The following is a 14,453-nucleotide window of genomic DNA, read 5'->3' on the forward strand; positions in this document are numbered from 1 at the left end:
ATCTCCGTATTTATCACGCGCTAATTATAGTACTAGTCCTATTTTTACTTTTTTCCCTTAGGGTACAGAAGAAATAAGTTTGTAGGATGGGGGATGGGGGACAGGGGACGTGGGAGTGACAGAGGCCTAGTGCATTAGGACTACTGAGTGACTGCTTCTTGGTTGGCAGGGCAGGGAGCAGGGTGAATGACCTCTTCAGGAAGAGAATGGAGCCACAGAGCCTCAGGCCTCAGGTCTAATTTGTGGCCAACGATAAACTGTGAGTCATTCTGTTCTTAGAACAGTGTGCCTCAAGCATGGCCAAGGGGCCTGCCCGAGTTCCTGGTATTTGTATTCTTTTCTGTATTCTTGGCCCACTCTTGAAGTTAACCTCAAAATACCCCTGGCCCAACTCGGGCCCACAGTTAAGAGTGTTAACCCACAGTTAAGAGTGTTAACCGGCTTTCAGAACTCCCCTATAGAAGCAAAATCATATTGTTAACAATGCATTCTAGAAATGTACTTGTTGCTGGAACCCCGGCATTGATGTGAATGGGAAAAGAATGTAAGACTGAAGAGAAACAATACAGCTTCAAGGCCTCACACTAACCCCTTAAATAGCTGTGTCATCTCAGAATCCTTCATCTCTGTACCTAAATTCTACCTGTTGGTAGAGAAGCGCCCGTTCCTAAACAAGAAATGTAAAAATGTTTTGTAAACTGTAAGCTGCCAGGCAAAGAGAAGAGATTGTTGTGTAGCAGTGTGAACGTGGACCCAGTCGTCTGACCATTTCTCTTCTGAAGTTGGGAGAGACAGTTTTCCCCTTCCAGTGAGGAATGTATAGGGAGAGGGTACCACCCCAGGAGAGGAAGAGAATCAGGATGGGTTTTGAGTGCTTCCTTTCCTGAACATTCTTCATCTTCACTAACATCTCTGTAGACAAGGAACAAGGGGGAGGCTTCTTGGGATAAGTAAACCCTTTTGTGAGCGGCAACAGGACCAGGAGGGAACCTCTTTATTTCTTTATATTTTTAATTGGTCTCCACACCAGTGTTTCACACCTGACCAGGGCTCAAGGATGTTTAGTGATGGGTGATTCATAATTGTATCTGAGGCGGAAGTGGAAGAAAGGAAGAAGGTAGACCACTGATAAAAGCGTGAGGGAAAATTCCGTTATGATCGCTCCAACAACCCAAGATAATCTGGGGAACCGTCATCACCTCCAGGATCCCCTTCCTTTCTTTGAGCTTCCCGCTTTCTCTTTTGCTCTCTGCACCCCCACAGTTCGGCCATACAGCAGACGAGCTGAGGGCGCTGCACGCCCCGGAACGCCTCATGTCCGCGGCGCTTCAGACCGGAGCCTCACGCACAGGGTAAGAACACAGCCAATCAGTCAAGTCCAACCAACAGGGCTTGAACCAGCTTATACAAAAGCACTTTAATTGACAGTATACAATTTTCCAAAATATAGTTTTGTAAGAAAACGGCAATAATTAAGTATAGTCTTTACAAACAAGTTTCTCAGTAAATTCCAGTGTACTTCAGACCCCTGTCCATGAAGACACATGCTCCCCCAGTCTCCTGGGCAAACTGTTTGACATTCACTAATTAAAAAAAAAAAAAAAAAAAAAAAAAAAAAAAGACACATCAAATAGTAATTCCCTCCCTTCCACTCAGTATTGGGTTCTCCCCAACCTGAGCCAATCAGCTAGCGAATGATGGAAAATATGCCATCGCTTTCCTCTTGCCCCCTCTGCCTTCCCTCCCCTACCTTTCTCCCTTTAAGCCTCAGCCCTACTAGAAGGTCCATGTCAAAGCTCATCCAAAACTGTTTCTTGACAGAAAAGCATACCGTTCAAGTCTGAGACCTAAGTAACTCAGAGGAAGAGGAGACCAGTATGTTTCCCACTGCTGTCCTCACGCCCTCCCTAGGCTTCCTGCAGGGTAAGATTTGAGAAGGGCATTCTGTGTCATTTTGGTGCCTGTCCTTAATTTCCAGATCCCTTCTAAGGCCCACGGCACCCGTGTTTTAATCCTGTTTCTGTCACTAACCATGTGTTTTGGCCAAGTCACTTTATCTTTCTGCGCTTCAGTGTCTTTTTCTGGAAGAACAAAACAAAGATTGGACTAGGTGTCTAAAAGCCTCTCCCTAAGACTAGAGTATCACTTTCTAACCAGTGCATATTGACTCCAAGCCTGTGATAGACGAGGACTTGGCTGGGGAGGGGGTGAGGACCATATTTAAAAACAAAGATGCCTGATCTGTAAGACAAATACTTTGTCATCAGTTTGTCTTACATTTCGTTTTTTTCATTAAGGAAAAAAACAAAACAAAACTTGTCATTTCTAGTGAAATAGGCATTTACATTCTTGTTTGGGGGGGGGGGGAAGCCACCTCACTTAACTAACAAATGTTTTTACAAAGTATACTCACTTAAAGCAGTGCAGGGTGGATTAACATGTGGCTGTTGTATTTACATTATCAAAAAGTATGTATCAGCTTGGACTAGTTTTTCCAAGTTTCTCCAATATATTGCCAAAAAGGTTAAAGCTCAAGAAGTGGTTTAAACTTTCTGCCAGCTTTCCTTCTCAAGAGGGGGCAAAAGAATCTGGTGTCTAGACCAGCTTCAACCCGTGTTCTGTCCTACGATGCAAAGCATGTTCTGTACCTCCTTCAGAAGCAGTCACTCCTTGTTCACAGGAGAGCGTGCTTCCTGCTGGGTTCTGTCCAGTCATCGGCCATGGTTTCTGGCCTTTTATGCAGCTTACGGAAACCAGTTTGTCACTGATGTAAAGTTTATCATCTTTCTGTGGCACAGCCTGTTGAAAGTCATGCTGAGTTCCTGGTATTCCTCTTCTTTCTTCTCAGCCCCAGCATCTGACTTATCAGACAGCATTCAGAACTCAATGCAGACGTGGGATGAAGATGACCTTTGCACATGCGTGGCTGTATGGCCCTTGACCTAGAGGTCTAGTGACAAGAGCAAGCCCAGGCAAGGTACTGGATTCTGAAGTTGCCCTAAAAGGCCAGTGTAACCCAATCTGGATGCACCGAAAGGAGCATGTGAACCAGCCCGAAGCTTCCCAAGATTCCCCTTGGACAGAACTACAGTCATCTCTCTTGACCAAGTATATAATTTTTACTCTAGTCCTTGCCGGACATCATCTCTCCCTAAGAGCCTTTGGGGGTTATAGCCTTTGATCTATTTGTGGAGGCGTATTTGCTGTCTCTGTCTGAACGCCCGGCTGGTAAAATGTGACCCAGAATCAGCAAAACAGTAGTAATCCAGTCTGGCCTCTTCCACAGAAACCCAATGGGTGGAAAGAACTGAATGTGGGGCAGGAAGGAAGCAAACAGATCTTTTCCCAGTGTAACAAGATTTCTTCTGTTTTTCCCCAAACGAGCATTGTTATCCATCCTGCTGACCTGGAGGATCTGGGCAAATGCTTTTGGTTCCTTGTCAGCTTAGCATCTCTCTAGCTCTTGGAAACTCACTGGAGGCCCTACTTGAACCCCTGGCCTTTCTTTTCCCCTAAGATATCAAAGGCCAAAGGTTATGAAGAAGGAATCAAGGCAGCCAGGGAAGAACAGAGATCTTCCCTCGCTAAACTCCTTCAAAATAAGCTATCCTAAAGCAGGCCACCTATTTCGTCAAGACTATCAGAGCCTGGGCCTCCAGTTTCTGAGGTTCTGGCTTCTTGCTCTGATATTACCATTGTCACTCTCTGAAGCAGTTCTGCCCATCTTCCTAGGTGTCAGGAAAGTTACACCCAGGAACAAGAGACAGTGGGCAAAGTTCCACACGGGATTTCTTCTTCCCAGAAAACCAGATTAAACTACACTCTGCCCAGTCCCCAGGTGCCTTCTGCTTGGGAACTGACCGCTGAGCTTTCTCTAAACCCTCCATGGTGCTGTTTCCCTGAGATGCCACCAGAACCACAGAACCGGGTAGCCCTGCTAAGGATATAGAGAAGGGGACACGGCAAGGGCCAACTCCATGCCGGAACAGTGAGAGGTCACCGGGAACCCCACAGGCCCCCCGAAGCTGCCCCTGTGCACCTTAAGATGTATCACACTTTCTAGACCTTTCTTGCCCTATGACACAGGAGAACCAGAAATCGGTGAGATCGCTTAACTGAAAAGTCCCCCAATGGCTGGGGCTTTGGCTTTGGGCAGTGGAGGGCTGGACTAAAACACAAATACGACAAAATTCTCAGCAACTTGAAAAGTCCCTGAGTTTCCTATGGAACAGAGAGTAAAGCCCATCCTTCCTGTCAATCGATTGTCTCCTAAGACACCTCTCCGTGGACTGGGCCCCGGGAAAGTCTGCCCCACAGCTGTCACTCTTGCTGGACCTAGCTTGGGTCTTCACCCCACTGGCTGAGCAGTGAACAACAAAATAGATGCACTTGGCCTTCATCGCTGCTGCAGATTTTACTTCCCAGTGGGAGTAGGAAGCCAAGCAGTTTCCTGGGGAGCCCCTTCAAGGAGGCCCTGGGTGCTGGGCCAGGACCCATCCTCACCTGCCGGTGGATCCCTGACCTCACTCACACTGGAGTCTGGTGTGGGTCGAGTCCCACTCAGTCCCACTAGGCAAATGCAAGGAAGCCAGAATCCAGGACCAGGGGCTCAAAGCCATCAATGAATGACCTGTGTGAGTCCCAGGGGTCCTTGGGACAGAGTGGGGATACAGAGTGAAGGAAGGGGGAGGCAAAAAGGGGATGGAACACTGGCAGGCGAGGCTGGGGACAGGAGATGGACAGCTTGGACCCGTACTTTCAAGGAATCCGATTCCCCTGAGACAGGATCTGGCCCCGCTGCCCCTTCCATCCAGCCGGGGGCAGATCGGAGGGGAGGGCACGGGGGGTGGTGACAGCAGTGGGGTGGGGTGGCAGTGCACACCGGCCCGGAAAAGGGAATTTTTGTGGTCAGGGGCTGTGTGAGCTGGACCTTATACCCCTGCCAGGCCTTGGTCTCCACGTATGTGGGATGAAGGGATCCTACTAGATGGTCACGTGAGTGAGCTCCCTCTCGCCTTCCAGCAGTACTGAGCTCAGGCACTAGTGGGTTATCTTACAAGACAGATCTAGACAGAATGTGACTTGTTCAGTCTGAAAAGGGGAAATTAAGGCCCCGTGGGGATTGGGAGGAGGGAGCCACCAAGTCTCCTTCCCCTGCCAGTCTCTCCCTCAGCTGGGAAGGATGTTCCTCCCCTGTCCCAATGGCACTTGAGGTGGCTCAGTCTGGAGCGCTGTGGCACTGTCGGAGGCCACCCGCAGACCTGATTAGAGGTGTGTGTCTTCCTCCTCGTCCAGGTCATCCTTGGTCAGGTTGTCTAGGGGGACGATCCAGCTGTCCCCCAGCTCCCCATTAAGGTTGACCACCTTTTTCTCCTGCATCTCTGAGGAGGTCTCCATCACTTCCAGTGTGGGATTGTCATGGTAACCGTTCTCCACTGTCTGCAGCTCCTCCGTTAGTCGTTGCTAGGGCAGAGAAGATGACCCAAGAAGAAAGGGTAATGTTTAGGGGCTATAGCCTTAATATTACACATTTAGCCCCACAATCCAGGAACCCCAGTTTGGCTAATGTGCGCAGTAAGTGCTCCTGGAGATCATCGTGGCTACTGGCCTTGCCCAGCATCCTAGAATTCCCAGCTCACTTGACCTTTCCCCTACTGGCAAATCCAGGAAGTCAAGCGGACACGGACTCTGTTTTGCAGAGTCCTCTGATCGCTCTCCTCCATTCCTTCCCCCCAAACCTTACTCTCCAGGCACCTGCCTCACCCCACCCATTGTACTGAATCGGGAAGGGCTGGAAATGACTTTCATCAGGCCGGGTGACCCAGGACCTCTCCAAGCCCCGGCAAGATGGGTGCGGCGCGACCTACAGCCGTCTCGGCCACAGATAGGAGCCACCTGGAGCCCGTGCTCTTCTCTCGTCTTTACCCGAGGTACAACCTGGGTCACACGGTCGAGTCACCTGGGAAGCTTTGAACAAACATTCAGATCCAGATTGTCTCAACTGGCGTGTGAGGAGGCCGGCATGCGAATTTCTCTAACTGGCCCCATAGTGTGCAGCCAGGGTTGAGGACTACGTGTCTGGGTGGGGCCGTCACGAGGGGAATCTGACGAAGGCGGGTAAAAGAGCCTCCTGTCAGACGTCAGACACGTGGGCCTAGGTCCACTTCTTTCAGGGAACCCTCAGCAGCTCCGCAAGGTGACCGTTCTCCCCACGCGCAGATGAGAACCGGACCTTAGAGGTTCCAGGAAGTACCCATGGCCACGTGGGTAACAGGCAGAGCCGGGGCTTTACCCCAAGTCTGGACTCCGCAGCCGCGATCCTCCCTTCCCCCGCATGATTCTTTCATTTCCCTGTAACTTTGCGGTTCCTGTAAGGGAGGGTCTCTGCCTGTCCGAAAGGGTCCACGGCCCCCTCACTCTCCTCTAATATGGGGGTGATGGGGTGAAGTCATCTGGTGAACTGGCCTGCTTCCCTGGCGAGGGGAGTGAAGTCCTCACCTGGTCTTTCCTCTGGGAGAGGCGCTGGTGGCAGCAGCCATAGAGGGCAGCGACGAGGAGCAGGAAGGAGGCCATACAGACGATGGTGATGATGAGGGGCATGCTGAACCGGTCCTCCGTCTCTTCGGGTGGCCCTTGGTCCCCAAGCTTCATGTTACTGACTCCCACCTGCCAGGAAGGAGGAGGTTATGTGGCAGAAAACAGAACGTGGGTCACTCCCGGTCAGTTACGATCTCTCCTGCTTGGCGTTTGCTGGGGGACCTATTCCGTCACCCGGCTGTCCCCTCTCTAATCCTCCCGTCTTCCAGCTGCTTGCAAGCGGGAGGTCCCTCTACAGCGAGAAGCGCTGCGGAGCAGAGTAACTGTAGACTTCCGAGGGACAGGCTTCCGCCCCAGCACACGGGAGGAGCCCGCTTACCTCTTGCAGCTCGTCCCATTTGTCTTTCAGCAACTCATACACGTCCCTGGGCAGGAGGTTTGCTGTGGGGAGGAGAGACGTTTCTAGTGGTCCAGCTCAGAGTGATGTGCGAGGGATGGACACAGGGCCCCAAGAGGACATGCTGTACCTCAGTCTCCTGGGTGCTGTCTCTCTTGGCGCGACCCTTCTTAGGGTACTGAGGAAGGACCAGCCCTGCCCCATCCTCATGGCTCCTAAGCTGTCACCCCCTGCCCCATTCCCACCCCCCTTAGGCCTCAGCACCCCCTCCCCTCAACTCACTCTGGATAGCGATTTCTTTGATTGCCACTGCCTGGGTCTCGGGAATAGGTGCCAGCCGTATATGGCACCGATCTTGAGGTGGGTTGAAGGTGGCTTTTGCTGCTCTGCACAGTAGTGTGACCAGTTTGTCATCCGAAAAGTTCGTCTCCTATTGCAGGGAGACCACAAGTGATTCCTCAAAGATCAGAACAACACCCTAGGTTTTGGGGGCTGCCCGTCGGACCCAAGGTCTGGAGAATGCATTTGCCTGGTGTGAACCTATTTCTCTATTCCCTCAACTGGGACCACTTGCAGGCCCGGAAGGAGTCAGAGTTTAGGTGCCGAGCTGGGCCAGTCCCTGCCTTCCCTGACTCGTGCGAATCTCCTCCCCGGGTCCCCTCACCCTGTTTATCTTGTCTATGGCTGACCAATACCTTTCACCTGACTACCCCCTTTCTCTCTCAGAGTTCTTCAGGGGTCATGATCTGATGCCCTTATCATTGCTCTAGAAGGAACTGTGGAGGTCCTTCCCAGCAACCACTGCCACCCCTCCCTACCCCCAGCCCCCAGCCAGTGGGGAAGACTCCAGCCCTCTCTCAACCTTCCAGGCGTTGATGCCCAGTTCAAAGACCTCAGGAGGTGAAGCCCCAGCTCTCAGCCCAAGGATATCTATCCCAAAGTTGAAAGATGCACGCCCTTCCCTAAACTAAGATTCTGTCCATGAAGCCATAAACAGGCTGACAGGGAAAAAGGCAAGGCTGTCACTGAACAGGGCACTGTGGGAGATCTTGAAGAGGCACATGGAGACATCTTGGAAGGAAGTCCTGTATCTCTAAACAGACAGAGCATGGCTGACATGGCTTTAGGGCTGAGGGTGAGGAAGCAAAGTGTGGACAGTTTTTACCAGGTCCTGCCATGTCATCTAGAGGCACACCAAGCTGGCATTTCTCTGACCTGATTTCGGAATAAGGTATGGAGACGGATAAAGAAAAGGACTCTTGGTATGGCTCACCTCAGGACCCCCACAAACCATCCTTAGGTTTCTACCTGGGATTTCCTAGGCTTCCCGATCCCTCAGCCTCACACCAGGTAGGGATCCAGGGCTTCCAACCCTCCTTTTACAGCACACGGGGGAAAAAATGCTTCTCCCAGCCAATCGTACAACCTGGCAAGTTTTAGCAAAAAAGAGGGCCTGAGAATGGCTGGGTATGCATCGGTGGGATTCCTGCCTTGTCCAATAACCCAAGGCCAGGGCAGCACCGCTCCCTTTCAAACTCCAGTCTAAATGCATGCTCTGTAAAATTCACTTGGAAAATCCCAGCAAAACGAACACCCAAAATAAAATGACTGAAAAAATACAGGTGGTATTAAAATGTTGTAAACCCACCTTCTCATCTTCTAGACAGCGTGTCTTAATTCTAGGGGGTGTTTGCAAAAACAGTCACTGACCAGGAGAGGGCAGCAGTGAGCCACCCATCAGCTGCACTCCCAGGTGCCAGCAGAAGGGAGCAGCCATCTGGGCTGGTAGGACACGCCCTTTCATGAAAATGGAGTCATGCGCAAGCTGACACCCCCACCCCAGCACACACACACCACCCTGAGTGCTGGCAATGGCTCCCTGATGCTTCGGAACTGACTGCTCAGACCAGAGGGAGATTATCTCCTTGCTGTTCGACCACTGAGGCCATCAGATTAATACATGGGCCAGCAAATATAAAACCACAGACTATGAGAGCAGGAAAAGTTAGGCAGGCAGACTGAGCCTCTGAAGACCAAAGAGATCAACTTAATTAAATCACAGCCTGAACGAAAGGCAAACAGGAACTAGGACTGAGGTCTCCAGACTCTGAGAACATGTGAACAATTACACAGTGCAAGTCCAGGAGACCTGGGTACTTCTTCTGGCCTGACAGCAGCCCCATGGGACTTGACTTAGAGGAATCTGAACTTCACTTTGTCCCTCTGTAAGCTGGAAGGGGCCACTTCCCACTAGGAAAAAAACAAGGGCAGGAAAAGGAACACACCATTCCCTTCTACCTTCTCTGACCCTGCCGCTAAACCACAGTTTGGGGGTGTAGTTCAGGGTGCAGCCTGGATTAGCAGGGTACTCACACAGGGGCTGGTTTTCGTGAAGTTCAGGATGAGCATCCTCTCAGTTTGATTTTCGGGATGTCCGCATTGTATCTAGAAGAAGCCATTGAGATTCAGATTCTGGCTCAGCCTGGCAGGGTCTCATCACTAATTCCTCCCTCCCTCTCTCCCTCCCCCTGAGTGGGTGACACAAAGGAAGGAGTTTCTGGCAAGCTGGGCTGGCCAGTTACAGAGCCAGGTGTGTGCCTGGCTGTCCGGCAAAGCGAGGCAGAGGGGGTGGATGGCTGCCTACTTCTAACAGTCCTTGCCAGGGGCCCTGGGCTATAAGGAAGACTAGAAATACCTCTTAGAGCCCCCTCCCATCTGAGTCTGGTCTCTCTTACCTGTCCCACCGCTGCTGGCAGCACCCCATCATCCCTATGAGTCAAGGCAGGAGACGATGTGCTGGAGACTTGGCGGGTAGTTGGAGCCAAGTGAGTGCGAAAGCTTCCAGGTCTCATAACAGTAGATGTGGCCACAGGTCCCGAGGAAGAGGAAGAGGTCCCAGGGACGGAGGAAGAGGTCCCAGTGGTGGAGGAAGAGGTCCCAGTGGTGGAGGAAGAGATCCCAGTGGTGGAGGAAGAGGTCCCAGTGGCGGAGGAAGAGGTCCCAGTGGCGGAGGAAGAGGTCCCAGTGGCGGAGGAAGAGGTCCCAGTGGCGGAGGAAGAGGTCCCAGTGACAGCTGGCACCTTGCTGGAGTGCTCATGATTTCCTTGTGAGGCAACAGATGATGCTGTAATTGGAAAGCAAATGCCATGAGAAAAGATGAGTGGGAGGCGCCTGGCTGGCTCAGTCCGAAGAGTGTGCAACTCTTGATTGCGGGGTCGTGAGTTCGAGTCCCACGTTGAGTGTAGAGATTACTAAAATTAATAAAACTTTTTTTAAAAGTAAAAAATATAATAAGTGGAACCTTTAAGAGGACAGTCTTTCTTGTTCTTAGCTCCCTAAGGTTCTTTGATCTTATCTCCCACCTAGACTACAAGCTGGAGTAATGAGCAAGGCTATGAGGAAGAAGTAAACACCTGAAGTCCATTCTCATAACATAGTCCAGGATGGGTGAGACTGAATGAGCCAGGGTGAGGCCTCATGAAAGCAGTCACAATGGCAATGGTCTCAGCAGCAACAGCTAATACTAAATGAGGACTCACTCCATCTGAGGGACCGTACTGAGTGCTTCCGAGTTACTCTCTTAGTTAATCCTCACCACGCCCTACGAAGAAGGTACCATAATTAACCTATTTTATACATAAAGAAACTGAGTGGCTCCTGGGTGGCTCAGGTGGTGAAGTGCCCGACTTCGGCTCAGGTCATGATCTCACGGCTGGTGGGTTTGAGCCCCGTGTCGGGCTCTGTGCTGGCAGCTCAGAGCCTGGAGCCTGCTTCGGATTCCGTCTCCCTCTTTCTCTCTCTGCCCCGCCCCTGCTCACACTGTCTCTTTCTCTCAAAAATAAATAAACATTAAAAAAAATTCAGGGGTGCCTGGATGGCTCAGTTGGGCGCCCAACACTTGATTTCGGGTCAGGTCATGATCTCGCGGTTTTGTGGGTTTGAGCCCCACATGGGGCTCTGTGCCGACACTGTGGAGCCTGCTTGGGATTCCTTGGGATTCTTCTCTCCTGTCTCTACCCCTCCCTGCCCTCTAAGTAAAAGTGAAAAAAAATGTTTTAATTTAAGAAAGACAGGAAGAAAGGAAAAAAAAAGAAAGGAAAAGGAAAGAAAGAGAGAAGAGAAAGAAAGAAAGAAAGAAAGAAAGAAAGAAAGAAAGAAAGAAAGAAAGAGAAAGAGAAAGAAAGAAAAAGAGAAAGAAAGAAAGAGAGAAAGAAAAAGAAAACTGAGGCTCAGAGGGGCTTGATGATTTGCCCAAGGTCACAGTGTTAAGAAGTGGCACAATATGGGGCATGTGGGTGGTTCAGTTGGTTAAGTGACTGACTCAAGGTTTCCGCTCAGGTCATGATTGCAGTTTATGTGTTCGAGCCTATGCCAGGCTCCACGCTGCCAGTGCAAAGTCTACTTGGAATTCTCTGTCTCTCTCTCTCTCCCGAAATAAAGAAGTAAACTTAAAAAAAAGAAGACGACACGACACAACAGGGAGACGCAACGGGGATGTAAATCCCGGCATCCCTAACTCAGAGCCCTTGCTCTTACAGCAGGACAGCACCACCACAGTGGCAACAGCAGCGTGCATCCCGATTACCGAGGAAGTCCTGGACAATGCAGACCCTCAGGTTCACACTCAGAAGTTCTGGTTCAATAGATCTGCTATGGGTCATGACCTTGAGGCTCATGATCCATCAGTGAGTTTTAAAATTTACTTACTGGGTTAAGATCAGCACTTTTTTTTTTTTTTTTTTTTTTTTTTTAATTTTTAATGTTTATTTATTTTTGAGACAGGGAGAGACAGAGCATGAACGGGGAGGGTCAGAGAGAGAGGGAGACACAGAATCTGAAACAGGCTCCAGGCTCTGAGCTGTCAACCCAGAGCCCGACGCGGGGCTCGAACTCACGGACCGCGAGATCATGACCTGAGCCAAAGTCGGACGCTTAACCGACTGAGCCACCCAGGCGCCCCAAGATCAGCACTTTTAAAAAGGAATAAAGGAATGGGATGGAGTAGAAAATTATTAGGACGTATCCCATACAGCAAGGATAAGCCCTGATACGTGAAACTTTTGTTATCAGTTACATGTGTTGTTATATGTGTGTTATATTTTCGTGTCCCAGATCGTGGTGTAAAATTAAAATGTATTTCCTACTGTAAATGCTATCAGACGCATGTGAGGAACACTGTTCTGGAGTCCTGCTTTTTCTTTTTTCTTTCATGTTTGTTTTATTTTTGAGAGAGAGAGAGAGACAGAGTGTGAGCGGGGGAGGGGCAGAGAGCGAGCGAGACACAATCCAAAGCAGGCTCCGGGCTCCGAGCTGTCAGCACAGAGCCCAGTGCGGGGCTCAAACCCACGAATCGTGAGATCGTGACCTGAGCCGAAGTCGGACGTTTAACAGACTGAGTCTCCCAGGCACCGCTGCTCTGAACTACTTTCAACGCTCCCTCCACCCTGCAACCAACCGCCCAAGTCTTACCCACGAATAGACTGTTGGCTTGTTTATGCGCTCAACCGAGCAGGCCAAAACCCCGAGCTCTCATCAGAACAACACAGCATTGTTGGCCTCTGCTTGTCATTGAAGGGGACCCCAGGCCTGAATGAAGGTGGTGTAGTCACAGTGTGTAACCCTCAGCATGAATTCTATCTTCCAGCTGAGCAACTGTATGGAATATAAGCATTCAGAAGTTTCTTCCTGGGGGGGGCGGGGGGGGAGCACATCACTTACTTGGCGTGGTAGGCGCCCCTTGTAATGTGGAGTCGGGACTGGTCTTGGTGCCTAAAGTACTTGAAGCCACAGAGACTTTATCTGGTGCCTTGGAAGAGTCCCCCGGGGGCTTCAAAGTAGCAGTCGCAGCTGGTTGGTGAGGGCTTGCTGGGGTGGCCGTGGAAGGAGCAGGTGTGGCACGGGTGGGGCTAACCAGTGGCGGCAGAGGCCCCGTGCCCTGTGTGGTCGTGTGGTCAGTGGGAACACTGGTGCTACCCTGGGCTCCAGATCCGGCTGGCTGGCCCTGTGTGGTGTCGGGCTTCACGGACTTACTGGCTGGTGGATCAGGAGCTGTCGGGGGGCCGGTTAACACCCCCTCTTTGTTACTGGGAGTGGCAGCTGTGTCTTTCTGCGTCGGGGCTAGAGACCGGGCAGCGGGTGAGTTGTTGGGTGCCGTAGATGGGCTTTTGGTGACCACGGCTGACGTGGTGGGTGACGGCTTCATTTCCTCAGGAGATGGTGGAACCGTGGTCATCGTGGTCGTGGCCGTCGTGGCCGTCGGGGCCGTCGGGGTCTTTGTGTTTTCAACTGGACTTTTACCACCCTGTGTTAATGCTGTGTCGGGGTTGCCTGAGTTTATACGTTTTACTGTGGTCTTTGAGCCAGTAGCGGTCAGGACATCTGTTTACAAAGACAACACAGAAAGAAGTTAGGGCATCAGCTGCAAGTGTTCCTCTCCACACTCCTCCAAGTCTTCCCGGGGATCCAGAGGCCTTGCTGCCATCCCAGCCATGTGCCTTGGCTGAAGGCCTGGGTCCTCCACGTACCCAGATTTGCTGAAGTTTAAGAAACCTCTAAGGACAACAAGAGTGAAGCAGAGGAAGTCCAGGGAAATTCTGCAGAAGAGAAAGACCGGGCCACCTAATCACCCTGCACGGGGAGGCCTGCGTGAGCCGCGCACGTGCCCTTCCTGTTTTCACTGTGCCACCACAGAGCCAAGGTCCCCTCCTCCTCCCTCTCCCCAGCTCGCAGGCACATGAGCCTCCGCGAGACTCCGCAGACTCATGCCTCCTGAACTGCCTTGTTGTGGGCATGGCAAGAGAGATGTGCCTCCTTTCTCATGGAAGTATAATCTAGGAGAAACTGACAATAGTGACATTACACAAATGGCCGTCTAAGTACAGCTGTGAGACGTGCAAGGAAGAGAACGACGGACCGTCTGACTCTGTTCTGCAAGGCAGCTTACCCTTACCAGGAGGTCAGGGAGGGAAGGCCTGGTGAATTTTACTCTTCTGTTTAACATATTATTCATTAAGGGAACTGTGGCGTGCGGGCCCCAGGACACACTGGTGAAGAAAACACACATAATCCATACCCTCAGGGAGCTTACATTCTGATGGACAAGCCAGAAATTAACGATAAACAAGTGGACAGAACAAACACCAAATTCTGGGGGCTCCTGGGTGGCTCAGTTGGTTAAGCATCCCACCCTTGGTTTCGGCTCAGGTCACGGTCTCGTGGTTTGTGAGTTGGAGCCCTGCACTGGGCTCTGTGCTGACAGCACAGAGCCTGCCTGGGATTCTATTTCCCCCTCTCTCTGCCCCTCCCCTGGTCTCTCACTCTCTCAAAATAAATTTAAAAAAAAAGCCATCAAATTCTGGAGAATCTGTGGAAGAAGTGAGCAAGGAAATGGTGCAGAGAACAGAGATAGAGGCTGTTTAGGTAGAGAGGTGAGAAGGGGGGGGGGTGGAGCATGCGACTCTTGATCTGGGGCTTGTGGATTCAAGCCCCACATGAGGTATAAAGATTCCTTAAAAAAAAA

The 14,453-nt window shown here is 51.1% G+C and overlaps 1 protein-coding gene across 1 annotated transcript; it reads right to left on the reverse strand.

Moving 5' to 3' along the window:
* Window positions 1-2,228: 2,228 nt before the first annotated feature.
* Window positions 2,229-14,107, reverse strand: PODXL (podocalyxin like). The gene is made up of 7 exons (XM_042924918.1): window positions 12,653-14,107; window positions 9,670-10,058; window positions 9,308-9,379; window positions 7,217-7,364; window positions 6,917-6,978; window positions 6,499-6,666; window positions 2,229-5,463 (listed from the first exon to the last, which is right to left on the reverse strand). The coding sequence occupies exons 1-7, from the start codon at window positions 13,164-13,166 to the stop codon at window positions 5,266-5,268; spliced, it is 1,551 nt and encodes a 516-aa protein (XP_042780852.1). The 5' UTR covers window positions 13,167-14,107; the 3' UTR covers window positions 2,229-5,265.
* Between the last annotated feature and the right edge of the window lie 346 nt (window positions 14,108-14,453).

Source organism: Panthera leo, chromosome A2, assembly GCF_018350215.1.
Source record: "Panthera leo isolate Ple1 chromosome A2, P.leo_Ple1_pat1.1, whole genome shotgun sequence".
NCBI lineage: Eukaryota > Metazoa > Chordata > Mammalia > Carnivora > Felidae > Panthera > Panthera leo.